The 20,458-nt window shown below is 34.6% G+C and overlaps 1 protein-coding gene across 5 annotated transcripts in view; it reads right to left on the reverse strand.

Annotated features, from left to right (window-relative positions):
• Positions 1 to 2: 2 nt before the first annotated feature.
• pds5 (cohesin associated factor B pds5) overlaps positions 3 to 20,458 on the reverse strand; it is an 80,934-nt gene continuing 60,478 nt past the window's right edge. For 3 of the 5 annotated variants that reach the window (XM_071590781.1, XM_071590782.1, XM_071590783.1), the window contains exons 25-30: positions 15,369 to 15,933; positions 6,479 to 6,563; positions 5,919 to 6,218; positions 4,385 to 4,618; positions 2,828 to 3,032; positions 3 to 1,588 (exon numbers count right to left, since the gene is read on the reverse strand). In XM_071590781.1, the coding sequence (XP_071446882.1) occupies positions 1,556 to 1,588; positions 2,828 to 3,032; positions 4,385 to 4,618; positions 5,919 to 6,218; positions 6,479 to 6,563; positions 15,369 to 15,933 (1,422 nt within the window). In that variant the 3' untranslated portion in view covers positions 3 to 1,555. The remainder of the gene's footprint in view (positions 1,589 to 2,827; positions 3,033 to 4,384; positions 4,619 to 5,918; positions 6,219 to 6,478; positions 6,564 to 15,368; positions 15,934 to 20,458) is intronic. The other 2 variants (XM_071590785.1, XM_071590786.1) reach the window with 2 other exon arrangements.

Raw genomic sequence — 20,458 nt, forward strand, 5'->3', positions numbered from 1 at the left:
GTGTTTATTCCAAATGGTTCATTTACACACCTTTTGAACAAAACAAAATAGTGCAAAAGATTGTAAAGCTGATAAGAAATAGTTGTGCAACATGTTTTAATTCAACTATAATTTCTTTCTGATCATTTCTGATACTCCATGATTTTAATACTTCATCTGAAGAAAAGTGACTTTGGTAAATAAATGTAATCCAATGCTCAAAAATATGAAAATGGAAATATCCAAATGAAACATGGAATAACATTGGCAAATAATTAATAAATGAGACCTAAACCTAAATTCTATGTATGAAAAATGACAATACCAACAATAGTACCAGTCAAGAAATACGCTTGTCTGCAATAATAAAAAATTATACGATTGGCCCTATACTTCTGGAAGTACAAAACATTTAGCTACGTACACATAAGGGTTGTTAACAATACTCCCACCTTAAATAATAAGACCCATTTTCTCAGAAGAGTATGTGAACACAGCAAAACTTGGGTATCACATCATGGTGATATTGGTAGGAGGAATGGGAAGAAATACAGAAAAGTTGGCTCCCCTCAACACTATTTTAAGTGGCAATATAATTATCAAAATTGGTATTTAAGGTTCAGGATATGGCTATGACTCTACAAAAAGAAACTAATAGGAACCACTTAAGTTCACTAACTTAAAGAAATCTTTCCCCCACACTACCCTTATCCACTGAACCATGCATTAACTTTAAAACACATCACCTAAACTTGTGGTGCTTAACCTCAACTGTTGGGTGGATGAGACAATATTCAAATGATTTAAAATCATCAGCCCTTAAATATTGGAACTGCCTTCCATAAGGTAACAAAATATGCCATAAGGAAGGTCACAGTTTCTCCAGGCAATGCTGTCAAACTGCCTCCTTCAATCAATTATGGAATGATACACAAAACTGCAATTCCAAAGCTTAAATATTCTTTCCTTCAATTCAGTTCAGAAGCTTAAAAATGTTTTGACTAAAAATAGAAAGAATGTCAATAATTGTATATAAATAAGTGGCTGCCACAGTTGATAGGTAAAATATTAGCGGTTGAGGGCAGAGAAAGAATACGTACATATATTGAAGAATGATGGTGAAAAATTTTGGTTGGGTTCCCACAACCCCATGACTATATTACACCCCAAAGTCTATAAGATGATCATTCACTCACACTAGCCCACTTGAGATTGCCAAACACAAAAGCATATATAAAACACACATTCACACAAACACTCACATGCACACATCTCACCTATATTGAGTGGCATTTGCAACTTCTCATGTAAATCTTACCAAGTAAGGGCTCTTTGGCACCCAAATCTAAAGAGCTTGTACTTCAGATGTAATGTACTAGTTTGCTTTTTCACTTAACAATCAACACTAAAAAATCATCAAAACCACATATCCAAGTTTTTGAAGGACAAGCAATTATGATGATACATTTTTTTCAGGGTGTCTTTGCAGCTTCCATGAATTATGATGCAAATAGAATTAAGTTGAAGAAACTGAATGGAGTTAATAGCCAAAACAGCATTTTAAGTGGAAGTATTCTCATTTCCATCGGCGTGTTCTCCTCACAGGGCTCTGAAAAGATAAAAATAAAACATTTAATAACCAGGGTTGAGCTTAAATCCTCAGTAAAGTCAGGGAATTCCCAACTTTTCGGCTCTTATAAAAGCCAAGATTGGGAAAATAATTGATCTCAGATTTTTGCCAAATCTGAGATTTTTCATCAACATTGGTGAAAATAAAAATTGTTTAATAGTTCCTACAGCAAATTTTCATAATCTCAAGTTTTCAAAAATGTTTGATACACTTCACCTTATTTTCACATCTTATTTTAAATGTACCCAATTATAAGGATAAATTCCACTTAAGTTAAATAAACATGAAAGCACTTCATTGCCATTGATTCTCATATCAGTGTGCTTCTAGGCTATGATGGCATAGCCAAAGAATCCTTGCAACCAAACATCACATGTATCACATAAAGCACTCCAGTTGTTGATGGGCACTCCTAACACTTAGGATTGGTGATCCAGAAATGGAACAATAATATTATATGGAGGCAGAGTGAAACACGAAAAGCCTAGGGGGTCCACTATATTTCCAGATTCCTGTTCCAGTTTTTTCCAGATTTTAGACTAAAATTCAACCTTTTCCTCGTCTCTCTACCAGGGCTTGCATGCAAAATGGTTTATACCAGACACAAACTGGTATCACATTGGAAAGAAATATTTCCTTAGGAATCCTTAATTCACACATCACAGGGTGCAGCGCTTCAATCCAGGCAAATTTCAATCTGAATTTCCCACCATATCATAGTTCCACTGGAGATCGCGATTGGCATTCTTGAAAGCTATAGGCATCTAATAAACAGTCATAACCTCAAAATGGCCCAGATGGTACGTACAAGTGCGGAGTACAATCAAAGAGCCGCTATTATCGCAACTGTTCACGCTTGGCATTATATTTTGAAATAGTTCGATTCTTCTGGTACCCCAGATCAACTGTTTACGATATTGTGGCTCAGTATAATGCTTAGGAGAAGTCTGGGGAAGGTTTTGCTAACCCGGCGAGGAAAACGCATTCGGGGAAAAGCATGCTTGTCCGCATTTAAGTGCCTCACCCTGAATATTCCTCACTTTGGCCCTTTTCCCAATATATTCCCAATTTTTCAGACATTAAGGTATTTAAAATTTTTTTTCATAATCAACTGAGTGATTGGACAGCTTGGACATTATGCAACTGGCTCATCTGATTATCCTCACTATAATTATCCCAAGTACCACAAAAAGAATACAAGAAAGTAAGAAAGCTTACACTATCATCTGCAGCAGAGGGTGATTGTGCACTTTTGCGACCACTTGGACCAGGAGAAGCAGCTCTGGCTGAGGTGAATGAGGAAGGCTGATTAATTGACTGCCCTTTCAATGGCTTGCGTCCCCTCCTTTTTTCATCAGTCTCTTTGGAGTCTGTGCCGTTGACTGTGTTGCTGCCTTCCACAGAAGAGGAACCATCTCCCTTCCTGCCAAAATAGATTATTTTGCATTAAAATTAGTATGCATAAACATTCTAAAAATTAAATGTACTCCACATATTTCCTCAATGATAGAAGAAGATATTTACCCAACTTTTTAAATTAGTCACACAACGCTCCACTTTTTTCCTCTCAGAAAAGAATTATAGAGAGGTTTCAATGCATATCATTACACATGCATATAATAGTAAAATCTTGTAATTTCAAATTTAGAGGGACTGAATGTATTAGACTTCAAAATATACATCTTTGAAGTAAATTAATTTCAAATCTAATCATAAGCAATAATATTCAAGTGCTTAATGGTATATCTTTGTCATTATCTTGTACAAAATTTGGAAGTATGCAATGTGTTTGCCAGTCACTGGACCAGATCATGACTTCAAAGCTCATCGTTGATGTATTTTCATTAATTTGTACAAAGAAGCATGCAAAGTCACATGATGAGGATTTCACTTCATTGCATATTTTGATATTACATACATATTTTTATTTAAGTGAAATTTAAATCATGAGCTTTCACAGTAAATCATAAGAAGAAAATTCATTATGGTACTTTATTATTTATCATGATAACGGTTTGAGTTATTAGCTGAACCGACCCTAATTATTAAAAACCAACAATTAACATAGATGGAGAGGTAAGGCATACTTACCATGTACTTAAGCAAATATAACCATGAACTAGGCACTCCAAAGCTTTTGAGATTTCATTTGAAGGTGAATCAAGTTAATAATCATGCTTTTACTGTGATGAACTGATGATACCAAGGTGATTAGGTGGCTCCTATTCCTGCATTTGTGTAAATATAGGATGAATAAGGGTTCCATTGGCATTGCAGTAACAGCTTCAGAACCAAAGATTCTGACTGTAAAACCAGTGAAACCATCATTCAACCAAATGAAGCAAGGTTATATTTGCTTAAATGCATGGTAAAATAACTTTACCTCTCCATGTATGTATACTCCTCCAGTTAATCACAGTTTTTGGCAAGAGATAGAATCGCCATACGAACGGTTGGATTCAGAAAAGGAGATATTTATTAGAATGATTTAACTTTTTCCCCTTGATGTACCCAGTCATATAGCAATGATATATGTACAAGAGTGGTCTCAAAAATTTCCGACCTCGAAAATTTCAGAAAAAATGTCCTGTATCTTTGTCAGGCCGGAAACTTTTCAGACCACCCATGCACTTTAATTTCATTTTATCAGAACCTGAAGAAAAAAAATAATGGCTGACCATTCTAACTTTACAAATAGACTAATTTTTAAAAGTATTTCATTTAAATTCTTAATAGGTTCATGATGCACACTTCATAATACTGGTTGATACATACTCCATTCCATCACTATCCTCGCTGGCATTATCATCCTCATCTGATCCGGCCTTTGAATTCCCCCGACCTCGGCCAACACCCTTGCCGCCTCGACTGGAAGCAGCACTCCGACCCCCTCTCCCGCCCCTGCTCCCCCTAGGTCTTCCTCGTGGCCTCCCCACGCCTCGCTTCTCAACTGGCACACTTTCTTCTCCACTCAGCACATCACTCCCTTCTTCACCTGATTCATTGTCACTGAAACAACATGGAAATTTAGGGTGAAATCTCAAATTTAAAAACTTCAGGGAATCATTAAAAAGGAGGATAAAATTGGCACTATGATATTTATTATTACTATCCAAAGACAATACAAAGACTTTATTTTGATGTAGAAATCTTCAAGAAAAGATAAATATAAATAAAAGTCAAAAATATAAAAAGATGATAAAATTATTTATGGGGGAGTTTAAATTCATTTTTTACTTTCCTTGAAATGTTTCCTATTGAGTGGATTTTTTGCCACTTTTGCATATACTGTTTCATGAGGAGAGACCTGTATATATACGAGGGTGGTCTGGAAAGTTTCCAACCTTAAAAATTTCAGAAAAAATGTCTTGTATCTTTGTTAGGTCAGAAACTTTTCAGACCACCCATGTACTCATATATATTTTTATGGCCTATTTGATGTGCTACTTCTAATGTCCTGTGTCAACCAGTTTTAAGGAATTGACGTTATTAGACACTATTTACAAGTGGATGATACAGAGGTAGATGGATGATGATGACATCAACAATTTGAACATAATTTCATACAAGAGCCATGAGAGTGCTCTGGACTACCTAAAATTCTTAAGTCCTATGGAAAATGAACACTCCACAAAAAGCATGTACATCTGGAAAATATAAATGGGTAGACTGAAATAGTGGAAATTACATGCACATGACCATAAAACATGCACTTCCATTATTATTCAAACCTTGAGTAACTCAAATTACCAAACAACCGATAAGGGTGCACTGTATACATGTAAGTCTCGCTATACTAGATTTACTTCATATAAAAATCATAGGGCAATGAACTATACCTTTGACATTAATTGTTACATTTAGATCCTCAGTGTATGCATTACTATTTTATCGGGACTTCATCATATATGCTGAATGCAAAACATAACTCCCATTGAATATGGATTAACCTTTAACTTTCAATGAATAAAAGTTAAATTTTCTCCTTCGTTCGATATAATATCAGAATATCCAGTTTGACAAAAAAAATATGAGACCTTTGCTAACAGAATAACAAGTGCTGCTGAATGCAAAACTCTTTGGTGCCAGTTTTCCCAGTTATCATGTTTCAGCATGAGCTATCCTCCAGTTAGCCCCTATGAAATGTTTTCTAAGATTCAAAAAATAATATGCTTTTTCTTTCATTTTCACTTAATTTAGTCTACACCTTAAAAAATGTGTCTTAGATCCTGAATAACACCCACTGGGATAGGGAATAAGAACTATAGGGAATAAGAATTGGAGATATGAATGGAATATATGTATGTACCTCTGCTGCGCATCAGGTGGGTCTTCTCCCCTTGTCTTATGCTTTGCCGACTTCTTCCTTCCTTCCTCATCTTCCCCATCTGCTCCTTCATCTTCATCCTCCTCCCCTTCACTTTTTAATTCTTCAACGCAGACCCTCTTGCTTTTCGAGGTTTCTTCACTGCCTTTATTGGTCACAGATGACTCGCTCTTTGGTGGCCTTCCCCTTTTCCTTGGCACCTGGACTGTAGCAGGAGAGCCTTCACTGTTGGCTTCACCGGTGCGCGAAGCTGCACTTGAGCTGGAAAAAAATTGTTTGAACCTAATATCAGGGTGATGTAAATGTAGAAAGCGAGTGGGCACAAGTGTAGAAATAAAATCATTCTCAAGTGAATGCTGTTAAATAAACTAATCAAAAACTAAAATTATTTAATCAGAGAAATGAGCTAATACGTCAGAAGAATGTATTTTTGAACTCAAATTTACAGTAAGTTAATTCTATTTAGTTTTCTATTAAAATTTAAAGCAGTAGACAAAAAATTAGGCTGCAAGGATACGAATTATCAAATTTCAATTTCTAACCTTTCTTTTTGAAGTTCACTGGCAGAAGTTTCTGCTTTTGGTTTATTCCCTGATCCAGAAGGTCTACCTACTCTCTTCATAGTACCTAGATGAGGTGAAAAAATTCATTAGAATAAATTAATTCCTCATACATTTTAGGCAGTACTGTACTGATTAAATGATTGACCATTAGTTAAATGAGTCAATCAGTAATCATTATGATGTCCAAGTGCAAAACATTTACTACCACACTACTTAAAATGAAATAAACGTTAACTAAGCACATTCAAATGAAATGATAATCATTTACCACCATTGACTATAGAAATAAATGGAAAGAAGAAACGATATTTATTCTGTGAAGATTTGAAATTTCATGGCATTAAGGTAAACAAACAGCAAGGCAGAATAGAGTAAATTAACTTCTAATAAAAGGATAAATAAAAATGAAACGAATACTCATTAACATCATCAAAAAATTGGCAGTACAAAATTATCCATAACCAACAGTGCACATACTTTAGGAGATAATTTTAAACAGCATAGTATTAATACCATTAAAAAAACTCATACAAAAATAAATACATCAAAATAAAATAGAATATTATCTCATGAAAAATGTCACAATTTAAACTGCATGTAAGGACTGGCATCTACTTAAGTGTTGATGCAGAATGCACATTAGCACATGCACAACTTACCAATCATGTTATCCTTAAGTTGTTGAGTAACTAAAATACAATCTTTTCTCATAATGGGGGCAGGAATCTAACTGTAAAACCAACATACAGTTTTTTCCTATATAGGATAAAAATGGTAGGAAACTGGCACACTCAAACTTGGATGTCAACATATCAATTTTAACACTTGGAATCCACTTAGAAGTTCTAACAATTACATAAAATTACAATAGATGGCTCGCAGCAAACAAAAAAGACAATCTGATGAAAAGTAAATAATATTGTCTTCTGACTACCAGTATGTTTCACAATTACTAGAATATACCATTGCAAGACTTAGAATGCAATTTGCGAAGATAATCCCAGCTAGATCTCTTCAAATCAAAATACATTTCTCACATTATACGACAATCAAAATCAGCTTTTGGAGATAAAAAGCAATTTTCAGGGCATATAATGTTTTGACAATTATGACATATGCATTAATTCAAGTTTTTTAGCAATGAAAAGTATATTCTTTTCATTTTAAGCTAGGTTTATAGGGGTAGAATTAGAGATTTACAAGAACACAGAACTATCACGAAGTGAATAGCAAAACGTATTTTCCACAGAAGCTGAACAAATCACAGAGCCGGGAAAAAACCAATGAACGACATAGTACGCTGACAAAGGATCACTGATATGGATTCATTTTCATCATATGATACCAATTAAAGCAATGCAGACTAGATAGTAAATGAATAATTCGTTTTTTCGCAAAAATATATATTGGCTTGCCTTAAAGGAGAATACAGTTTTCTCAAGGACAATGAATGCAAATGAAATGATATTGGGAAAGTACAGATAGTACAATAATGTTTACATTAAAACATCAAATACTAATGATAACTTCTGATTTTGAGAAAATTTAACTTTTAAGATAAATAAAATGATTCAAACTTGTATTTTTTTAAACATAAATTGAACTTTCAAAGCATTTAATAATCTTTACAATTGTAATTTTATTAAAATTTCAAGGTGCTGAAAAGAGCATAGCATAGATAATCTGCATTATGGATAATACACAAAAGGATAATCAAGAGTTTACTGAACTTCATATTAAATTGTACAATGCTATGATGTTTCAGAGTATCACACAATGCATATCAATTTAATAATTTGCCTGGTATTGTAGGAAGCTTCAAATGCACTAAAATATTGGTATTATCACATTCCCTGCTAATAAGCTTAAGATTTTTTATGGATGATATCTCTAAACATTTTGAGACTGCCAAAATGTTTTGCCCCTTAGACTGCTAATACTTTTCACTAATAGGACAGACCTGGTTCAACATTGTTCCCTATCTACTCATATGGTGGACATAACTTTTGCATTCAATATTTTGTCAATAATTACTTCTGGGTCACTCAGTGTGGTCCCTCAAAAACACATTTGGACCATGCACTAGTGGATTGCATTAATTTAATTCACCTAGATTAGGAAGATGGTCAAACTACCATATTAAAATATAAACCACTGTGAAAAACGAACTTTAAAATTATGAGAAACCGACTCTGTTGATGGTGTAGGAAAAAGGAAATTTGTGCACGACCCTCAAATTAAAAACTTGGATAGAGCTTTAAAAGGTTTAGCTCAATATAATGGGGATGAATTCCCATAAAGGCGACAATGATGAAGGAACTTCTCAGTTGAGTTATTCATCTCTTCTTTACAATTACTTCTACTTCATGCAAGTCTACATCAAACACTAAATTACATACTCTGCAAATGATTGAGTTGTCAATGGAAAATGGGCATTTAACGAACTTTTTTGTCAATCTTACTTGCAAATGAAAAGTATTTTAGTTCATTCAGAAATTGAAAAGGGTATGGAAAATATACATTTTTTGTTATCTCAGGTAAATAAGACATTATTAGGCACAGCCGTTGTTCTCGCCCTATTTCACTAAGGTATATTACTGGAAGTAATGCTAGGGGTGTTAGAGCATTTCCCTGACTGGCAGGTTTCAGACTTAAATCACAGGTAATGCATATGGACCTTTTCTGAAATCCACCTAGTAAGATTTTCTGGTTCTCAGCACTTCATATGAAACCATGGGGGACACAGGAAGAGGTGGTCCCCTTGATGTATGAATTTCAAATGTAATAATACTTTCTTGGGATAACCATACCTATAATTATCAACCATTAGGTTGCTTGCTGCAGAATTGAATTTGCTACAGCGGTGAATACTTCTTGCTTTTATTTCAAGGCATCTATTTCTAAACCAAAGATACTCAACCAGTAACCCAAAGAGTTGGACTTTGTCTTAGAATTGCACAAATTAGGCTAATTATTGTGCTAACATCAAGAGGCCCTGTATCATTTGAAATTTGTATTGATGATTCCCTGTATCATTTGAAATGTGTATTTATGTTTCAATCATGATTAATAAATATGCTTTTTCAGCTACTGGCCTCAAGTTTCCTTTAAAAACACAAATGCTGCCAGTGATTTCAACGTGTAGTAGAAAATTCTCATAAAATAAAACCAGATGGATAAAACAAGAACATTTCCTCTATAACAAGTCTCAGCATTCAGGGTTCAAGACAGCTTTTACCAATTAAATGTTATTTACAAAAACCCACTGAAATATTTGTTATCATAGATAAAACTGACAGGATGACTCCAATTCCTTCCTCCTATGTTCAATTTTCCAGTTTACCTGGAAAATTAGTGAACATGAATTTTTAGTCATACATGAATCATTTTACTCAGTTTGAAATTTTTTCAGGTGATTCCACTACATTCCATGACTTTTCCATATTTTTCAGGTGAGCAGAATCAATGCGATAGCATTGCTTCTTTTGAATTGTCCTCTTCTCACAAAATGCTATTCAGAATGTAATATAATCCACTTACAAACAGGGAAAGAGGAAATTTGACTTATTGTGACAGTGCCTGAAGTCATAAAAATGGTGAGTAAAGAGAGGAAGATACTGAGGGAAATGCAATAAAGACAAAAAAAGTACATGATAGACATAGTGGAATGTAGTGACATGCTAAGGGTCGGAAAACATGGAAGAACATTGAATAATAGGGTAGATAGAGGAAGAAAATAGAATTTTCACGCAAAATGAAGTCCGGTATAAGTTATGAAGAAAAAAATAGAGAAATAATAGAGTAAACAAAAGGAAGCTCTTGTGATACACACAAGGTAATAATTAATAGGGGCTGTCCAAAACCTTCCCTCTATGGGAAGAATAACTTGAATGAATCTAGTTTCAGCAAATTAGCCTCTACAAATAAAATGTTGGGATAAGAAGAGGAAAAAATATCATGTATGAAAACATCTCAACTTTTTGAGAGGTTGTTTCATCATCTCAACTGTTAAGTTGCACTCTATGCTTCTAAGAAAACTGCACACCTACAGCAGCAATTTGAAGATTTATCATTTCAACCATTTAGGAATGGTTAGATATGGCAATGGCAAAAGTATGAAAATTTTTAGCAGCTGTCATACTCTCCATCTAAAATTACCAAGTATTTAGAGATATGAATTAAGAACACTGATTAAAACGCAATGAAAATCAGATGAAAATTAAAGTTAAATATGTTCACCTCATATTGGGTGAAGTTCAAGTCTAGTATCCCTAAAAGGGAAGTTCCTTGTCTTCCCTACTACATAATGGGTTCCCAATAACGGAATTTCCTAATCTTCACTACTCCATAATAGGCTTCCAATGCCACCTAAAAGTAGGCACGTTTTTATAAGAACTAGCAAATGAAAACTCAAACACTTCAACACAAACAAAATAGGAATAGAACTAGCGTAGGAGAGAGATAAAGTCAAATTAAGAAATATCTCGAATGATATAAACTTAAATTATTTGCATGTAAAATGGCATAAATTAATAGTGATGATTTGGTGAGATATTATTGCAGTGGCCAAGTAAATCCAATCATGAATTCCCTGACTTTTCCAGGTTTGTCCAAACAATTCCATCTTAAAAACCTCAACAAAATACTCCAAAATATTACTATTTTACTGGGTGACCTTTGCACTATACATTGTTATAACAACAAAGGTGAGTTTTACTTGTACACCAGAATTAAAGGTTTTTTGATGTTTCTTTTAGAGTACTGTCTGATGGAATGCCTTGCTTTAAGGTTATCAGGAGATATAATAGAAATTTCACAAAATTAAAATCACTTCTAAAGGTAATCATAATTTACCCACTCTAAAAACTAAATTATAAAATATTCTAAAATAAATTAAGAGTTTTAAAGATAAATTATCATCATGAGGTACTTTCACAAAATTCTGTTATTCAAATTATCTAGAACAATAACATTTATAAGCCATATCTCACCATTCTCCTTTTAAATAACCACTCTCGTTGCTCACAATGAGGAAAATGTTAAACTCAAATGCATTTAAATATAAGTTTTTATAACCGTAGAAAATCTCTTCAACTTCACACAAAATAGCCTCACTTCCCTGTCATGGCAATTCCCATATTTTCGGTTAAGTTGGCCACCATTATTACACACATATCTATCTGCATATAAGAAGAACTTTTTTTTAACATTGCTGTTTAAAGACTGAACCTGCCACCTAAATCAAAATAATTAAAAATGTAGTAATAACCTAGAAAAATTTGCAATAAAATGCTGACCAAATGCAGTAATGACCACGTTATAATGAAGTCAATTAAGTGGGAACATTGAGCGATTCTTGCATGGTTGTGCATGGAAAACGTGCTTCCTTATTACCATTACACTGCATATATAATCTAAAGGTAAGTCATCGGCCAGTACCTAAAAACACATATCCATGAAAGTTTTTTAAAGGATATCATTCAATACAGTTATTTTGTCAGCACTAGACTCTTCTTTAAATTCCACTTATTGTTAGTTTAGACACTCATAATGCCATTGATTCTTAAGGTAACATTATTTGTTGTCCTTAAGTTTCCTCAAGAATCCAAAATTATTATTAGGTAGCTTGTTGTTTAAGGTAATTTTTGGATGAGCACAGACTGAATACCAATACGTTTCTTAGCCTCTCCATAAAAAACAACATCCCACACTGTAATAAACCCTACTGCAATTCCATTCTCTGTACCTCCATTTATCCAATCCCACAAGTCAATCCCTTTCATTCCTCTACCTCGCTGGCATAACGTTCTTCTCCCTTTCTTAGTCTTCAACATTTCATCCCCAATTAAATTGCCTTGCATCCACCTCTCCTGCCTCCTTAGGATTTCTCCTAACAATCCTTTCTCCCCCACTCACCATTCCTAGTACTTCTTCATTTGTTTTCTTTTCATCCCTTCTCCATATCCACATTTGAAAAGCCCCTCATCTACCCCTAATACCTTACTTTTAATTAATTACCTATTACCTTATTTCATTTTTTGATATCCTCACTCAACATCCCTTCCATCAAATTACTCATTCTTGTAAAAGCTTCTTTGCCTAATGCAATCCTTCTCCTTATGTCCCCAATGCTTTGACCATTTTGTTCTCAAACTCTGCTGATATGATAAACTGTAAACCACCGTTAAACTGTTCCACCAGCTCTAGTTTAAGAACTTTTATTTAAATATCTAACTTGGCTTTTCTCTTTCTCAAAAATTGCATTAACTCTTTTGTTTAATTTTTTCTCATTCCACACCCATTGCATGTTCCAATATGCTCAGCAATGCTTACAACCCATTGGCTAAATGGTCAATTGAAACTTATTCATCAATAAGTGTGTTTTTATGAATTCCCCACCGACTTTCAAGAACTTTTTTTTTCCAAATATATGATGAAAAGCACAAGTAATAATGGACACTTCTGTCTTACTCTGCCTAACACTGCCCATTAAAACTCCTCTTCTGCTGCTCACACCTTAAGAATCTGAGACATGAGAGGGAATTTAACTAAAATCATTTGGGAAGGAACAAGGTTTAACAATGCAGGGATTTTATTTCAGTTATTTTCATGTATCATAGAAATAAAAACAATATTTAAAGAATATTGTGAGATTCAAATTTTATCTGCTCACATTTAATCTCATGAAATGCTATATTCCAGTCATTGCCTCTTACTCTTCCTAATCAGCAAAAGTAAGCATGACTCAATTTATTTTCAAGAGAAATGTGGATGAAAAGTTTGGTTTCATTATCTCCTTTATCTTTTATGAATAATAGGTCATTAGTATCTAGGTTGAAAATCAAAACTCATCGCAAGATAAATTACATATTACAAAACTTGCCTTTAGTAATTGATGATTCTTCTACAATTACCAAAGCTTTATATTGTAACCTAACCTATGAAAGAATATCCAGGAAGATAATGTGACGATTTCATTTATGAATATTTTTCCTTTATTTGCCAATTTGAAAAATAAGAAATAGAGATGAACTAAGGCTATTTAACACTAGATTTCCATTTTTAATCACAGGGCTGGAAGTTTCTTCTAAAGAGAGAGTGAAATAATCAGTTTCAGGTCAACTTCAAATATCAGTCAGAAAATAAAAATGCTTTTACCAATACCTGAGATACCAATATTAATGAATAAAAAAATATGTATTTAGGTTCATTTTTCACTATTCCAGACTTCACTTTACCCAAATCCAGTGTAACTCATGTTAACAATTGAGTAACCAGAAAGTGAGTTTCAAAATATGACTTGAAATCTCCAAATGAAAATAGATGTCCAGGAATAAGCACATTTCCCCAATTTTTGTAGTACGGGTTGATGACAGGATTCAAGGCATTCAGGTCAATGTTAATAAAGAACAAGTTGGGTTTATTTGTCCCCATGTTTATTTTTAATGAATATTGAATTTCAACTTCAAAATACTCATGTAAATTGTAAGAACAATATGATGTCTCAGGAATAGTTACAAAATCACCCATAAACAACAAATAAATAGCCTCCAAAACTTTGCAGGATGATTTTCCAGAGATGCTCAAACAGGAAGGCCCCAAGTGACTTAATGATAAAATGTCAATAAATTACTTGGCAAATAATTGAGTCAAGGAGTGATGAAATTATGAGTCTGAAATGTGATCGCAAAAACAAAAGAACACACAACAAAAAATGAAAATGGTTGCAGATGAGCCATTGTCGCCTCACACAAAAGCCTCAGAAAAGTAAAAAGGAAACGAAAAAGTGACACCCTTTCGGGCAAGAATGATATCAACAGAACTTGGAAATCAATGAAAGATGAAGAAATAAACGTAAACCAAAACCAACCATAACAAAGAATATTCTCCAGAAAATAAGATGAATAAGCAAATGATACTAACAGAAGATCACGTCATGATATGGAGAAGAAAATAAAAAAGTAGCTGAGCTCACAATTCAAGCATTGGCATTAGAAAATACACGTTGCTTGGGTGTCTTTATGAATTCAGGTGTCAAATTCTGCCCCATGCAGTAATTCAGCTTGTGTATAACCAAGTTTCAATAAGTGATGATTCACTGGTAATGTAAGATGAAAGATTTTTATGAATCTATGAATACATACCTATTTCAATGAAAAATGTTGGGTCATTTGTAGAGAGAATAACTGCACTTGTAACAGCACTAGATAAGAGATCTGCAGCAGGTAAAGCCCATTTATCACTCATCTTGCACAAATTTTTCCAGTTAACAAATACCCTGAGGGTCACAATAGTCAAAATGTTCATTTTCAACCAAAACACCAGAGACAGAGAGTCAAACTCAAAATTCCTCCAGTCATTCCCCATCACCACAAGTTCACCCACAATTTGTTCAGCTAACGATGGAATAAAATGTCCCAGTCACATATGTAGAGCTCACCCCAGACCATAAGAAAATCCAATTCAACAGACATTATATTCACAGATAAAGAACAATCATAATGATAACATGGACCAAAAACAAAGTAAATACATACCATAAATGTACAATGTGAAAGTTCTTAACTTCCAAGATTTGTACATGTGTTTAGACTTGACAAATAATACTGACATAATGTTTTGTTGAGGCAGGCCTTTAGCTCTTGATACAGACCAAGCTAAGACAAATTTTTCATTATTTTAACCAATGTGGACTTAAACTTGCATCAAATGTGAATGAAAACTCCACCAAGCAAAAATGCTTCATAAAAAATGAGCCCAACAAATTGGGATGCATACGGAGCCAAACATAGTCGGAACAGTGCAATTGCTGTCAAGGAAATCCTTCAACTCATGTTTTAATACTTAAAACCAAACTGGAAGGACTAACCTGTGGATCCACTAGCCAAAGGTGATGCCTTGGCTTTGCTTTTCACTTCATCAGCTCCTCTACCGACCCTCTTCCTCCTGTCAGCAGCCTGCTCTGCCTGCCTACCACTGCCACCACCCACAACCTCCATGTCCTCCATCCCATCTTCCTCCTTTATCTGCATTTTTGGCAGCAACGTCCCCCTACTCACACCATCCACCACCTCTCCTTCATCCTTTGGCTTCATAACCTCTGCACCTTCCACAGTCTCTGCTTGCAACCTTCCTGAGGCACTTGGTCCCTCGCTTATAACCCCTCCCTCTGGAACCACTTTCGCTCCTTGGCTTGGTTCCTCCTGGAGCAGCAGTGAGGCAGACTTGGTCCTTCCTCCCGTCCCCGACGACGATGATGCTGCCTCCATTGGATGCTGCGGCTCTTCCGGTATGCTTGGAGCTGACTGTGGTTTCACTGCCAACTCAGAGGCAGTGGTCCCCGCCGTACTGGCACCGGGCCGCCTCTTCTTCGCTGGTGGGGGAATAGCTTCTTCACCACTGCTGTCACCATGACTCACGCTGAGGTCCGTCTCCTTTAAAATTCCCAGCATTTATTTAAAACCTCTATTACACTTGAACTACTTGGGCTCCTCCTTTCTAAGTTATAAGCTCACCTCTTTGATTAATACTAACATATTTATAGAAAATATTTTGCAGGAAAATTATCATTGGCCTGTTTCCATAAACTTAAAGTTAATTTTCTAGTACCTACAGTTTGAAAATATATTATATTATTATATTATATATATATATTATATTATATATATTATTTTAGTTACTAAATTAATTATAGAGCTGATAATTATTACCCATAGTCTGCTGATCAAGGTCAATTTCTGAACCAAACTTACAGGCCCCTCTTCCAACACATGAACAATGTAGCACCCTTAACTACAATAAACCAATCTACAGTTCCATATGCTTTCTCCTACCTTAATTCCATCAGTAGGGCTAATCATTTCTTATATTTAAATCACTCACCCAACTTTCTCCCCTCTTTTGCAGCCTTCAATATCAACTTTTCCTACCTTCATATTCTCCAAACAACCACCTCTTTCCATACTACACCTAGAAACGATTTTGTTTTGGAATAAGTAATGTACAACATTGTTTTGCTTATTAAGTAAATTCCATGTACTCTATGATTCATAATTTGGCTTCATGAAAAATAATTCAACTGAAACTGCAATATATAAATTCATTTGTGATATCCTACTTCAACTAGACAAAATGAATAATATAATTGGTGTTTTCTATTACTTTGAAAAGACTTTTAATTCAGTTGACCATGTCGTATTATGGAGGAAATCTGAGGAAAGCGGAAAAACCGTGACAGCCAACCAAAGGCAAAAAGGTTTCCTAACAGGAAGGAAACACACAAACATTTGAAATGTACTCAGCTAAATTAAAACCATTTGCAATCTCTAATCACTTGACGATAGAGAAAAATGTCTCCCAAGGATAAATACTGAGTCCCGTCCTTTTTCTTCTGCACATAAACAACATCCCTGAACCATTATACCTGTATGCAGATGATACAACTAACCTAACCTCCTCCAAAAGCCAAAACCAAGCAGTAATGCAGAGAAACATGCACAAGTAAATGATGTGAAGATAATTTTGTGTTCATTAACCATGAGAAAACAACATTTATCAAAATTCATCCCCACGTAAAAAAAATTATAGCCCTCCCTCTTTTGAGCATAAATGGGTCCTCTTGTTAAGTATTCTACCATGCCGGGAAAAAATTCTTAGGCATAGGTGCATATTTATGAGATTCATTCCTGGGAAACTCATGTTCATAAAATAAATCCCATAAGTGGCTGTGAGATGCTCAACCCAGACACAAATTGTAACCCTGGTTGACGATGTTACCACTTCCACAGTTTACTATAATTTATTAATAGTCGACTGAAATAGAGAATTGCCAATTGGGGTTACCCATATATCATTCCATGAGCCTCTTTAGGCTACAAAAATGGGCAGTAAGAATTCTAGGTAAAGTTCCAAGGGCAAATAGTTGTAACCTTTAAGTTAAAAATTCAAAATTTTAACTATTCCTTGAATGTATTCCATACCATTAATATTGTGCAGCAAAACAAAGCCACGTTCAATTTGATAACGAATACTGATATAAAAGAGCTGTACAAAAAAGAAGAGAGTGGTCTTATTATGTGCAAACTGCTTGATGGATCACAATCAATGAGGTGTCATGCCCTATGTCAACTTGTCTCCACACAAAAGCAATTCTTGCCTGAGCTTGCATACCCTTGTTGTAGAAATTTTTGTGTCAGTGAGCATGAGGTATTGAAGAAAAATAATGTGTGCATTGAATTTTGTTGAATTTTGAGCCTTGGGAAAAGTGCAACTGAAACTTATGCAATGGATTAAGAGGCATTCGGCAATTAATCTATTAGTCAGGCAGTTTTTCAGTGATTCAACAACGTCCAGTCTGGTCAAACCTCCACCAATTAAGAACCGAAAGTGGATGTGAGGAAGATCGAGCATGAAGGTTATGTTGATTGTTTTTTTCGATTGGAAGAGATTTTTCATTATATGCCCCAAAAGGACAAACAGTTAATTGTCAAAACTATAAAGAGGCCATCAGAAGGTAAAGACACACCATGTTGCAGAAGAGACCACAAATGTGGAAAAATAAGTTTATGTACTTGCATCACGACAATGCACCAGTACATATATTACTGATGACCAAGTTTTTGAATAAAATAGCATGTTGGTGATCCCCAAGCCTCCCTCCTCTCCTGATTTGGCTCCAGTAAACTCTTTCCTATTTCCTAACTTGAAATCCACCATGAGAGGACTCTGATTTGACCCTACTGAAGACATCCAACAAAATTGTATCGCTGACTTAAAGGCTATCGTGAATGAAACATTTCAGGCGGCATTCAAAAGCTAGAAGAACCATTGAGAACTTTGTATTGCCAGCTAAGGGCTGTATTTAGAAGGCGATAAGCATGATTTAAAGGTAACTAATAAAATGAAGCATTTGTTCATAGTCTCATCTTTTTTTGAACAGACCTTGTACATCATCACATCACAAGACGCTGTAATGACTTAAGGATAACCGCCCATAATTCAGCTATGTTTGCTGAGAACCCAGGTTATGCTGTGTGAAATTCTTGAAAACATTACCTGGAAAACTAAGGGATATAGAAAATTTTTTGCCATTAAAATCTCAACTTTATCAGTCCATATGTGAGCATCACTACTATAGTGGATTAATTAATGTCTCTAACTCCGTAAATAAGGAATTTTCTTCTTATATACTTTGTTACTGCTCTTGTTCACTGTTTTTTTTGTTTGTGACTATATTTGCATGCAAATTCTAATTTAAATGAATTGTGTCAGCGTATTCTGAAATATTAGCAGTTGATGTTACATGTCCCACGCATTTCCGAAACATGTCTTTTAGGAACTAATAAACATTTTCATTTTCCTTTTTGACCATTTTTTCTCTTTTGCTTCACACCAGCATCTCAAAAAGCCTTCAATCATCAATTATTCTTTCAGCAATGTCAGAATTTGAAGCAATTGAATTGAAGCCATCCAAAATGATGCTCCATAACAAAGTTAATGCTATCTTTTCATCTCATATTTACTTAAGATTTAATCATAGAGCTTATTGCTTGAACGATATCACCAGAAGTGATTCAGAGAATTTCATGTCACAAAAAAACTCTTTTGGAGATTTTAAATCAACATGATGCTTCACAAAAAACACCCTAGGTAAAAGCCCACCTCTTACCTGTGGGTCTTGCTTACAAAATTATGTTAGAAATGTTCGAAGCATTGCATTAACAGTCAGCTAACTGATTATTACACAAAATTTTGAAGCCTAGCAAAAAAACTTGTTTCAGTATTTCCCAAGAAAAACTGCTATAAAGTTGACGAAAAGATGTCCAACACCACTAAAGATAATAATTTTGTCCCTATTGAATTAAAAATAACCTGAATAAGTCACTAACACAAGCCTCCTCTATGCATAAACACATGTCATCACAACATGTGTCATATAATTATAATTAATTTACATTGATAAATACTAATTAAAATATTTTGTCTTGGGTGTATAGTTTGATCATAATTTATTCACTATCTACCACCAAATACTTGGTTGTTAAAACATAACATTACGCAAATATTTTGTTCTATTAAGTAATTAGAAGGGTGCAACAATTTTTCTTTCATACAAAAGTAAGTCTAGTCAGAACTAAGAAAAATTAGTTTTCTCAGTACCCTGGGAAAAAGGTATTTTAAAATTTGATTGAAAAGTAGAGAAAATAACACTGGATAAAATACAGCACATACAGCTTTACAACTGTTAGGGGGCGCACAGATTCTTGTTTGTACATTAGCACATACTTGAGAAATACATAAATACACAAAATAATGCATATTGGGTATTTGTTGATTCAAAAAGGCCCATGAACTGTAAACTGAGGACATTTTTAGAAGAATTTGAGAAAATATGCAAAAAAATAAGCATTTGTTGATGGAAATTAACATCATATGACTCGTAGTAGTAGTATTTAGGGGAGGTGACTGACAGCTGAGGTCATTTGCACCATTAGGGATGGACAGGAAAGGACGAAGGGTGGAGAGAAACCCGGTGTTTAGAGTAGGAGTGGATAGGCCCTTTTGAAGGAATGATTTGAAAATGCCCAAAAAGAAAAGGAAAACTAAATTGGGGGATCAGGATAGTGATGTGGATAATGTACTGGCTTCCCACCCAGAGAGTTCCGGTTTGACCCCAGGAGATAGCAGATTTTTCAGTGGTATCCTGATCCTTACTTGAGGTGATTCATGGACAGCACTTGTGAGTACAACCTTCATCGGATGGGACGTTAAGCTGCAGGCCCGTAGATGCCTTTCATTAAGAGTAGGCTAATGCCAATGCTGGGTCTATCTTCACCATTCCTCCATTCCCATCCAGCCCTAATGGCACAAATGATCTTAGTTTATGGTTGCTTCCCCTAAAGCTGCTACTAGTACTATTACAAGACAAAGCAATCATTTTTTTCCACAAGTAAACTATTA

Source organism: Hetaerina americana, unplaced genomic scaffold, assembly GCF_022747635.1.
Source record: "Hetaerina americana unplaced genomic scaffold, ioHetAmer1.1.p SCAF_4, whole genome shotgun sequence".
NCBI classification, from domain to species: Eukaryota; Metazoa; Arthropoda; class Insecta; order Odonata; family Calopterygidae; genus Hetaerina; species Hetaerina americana.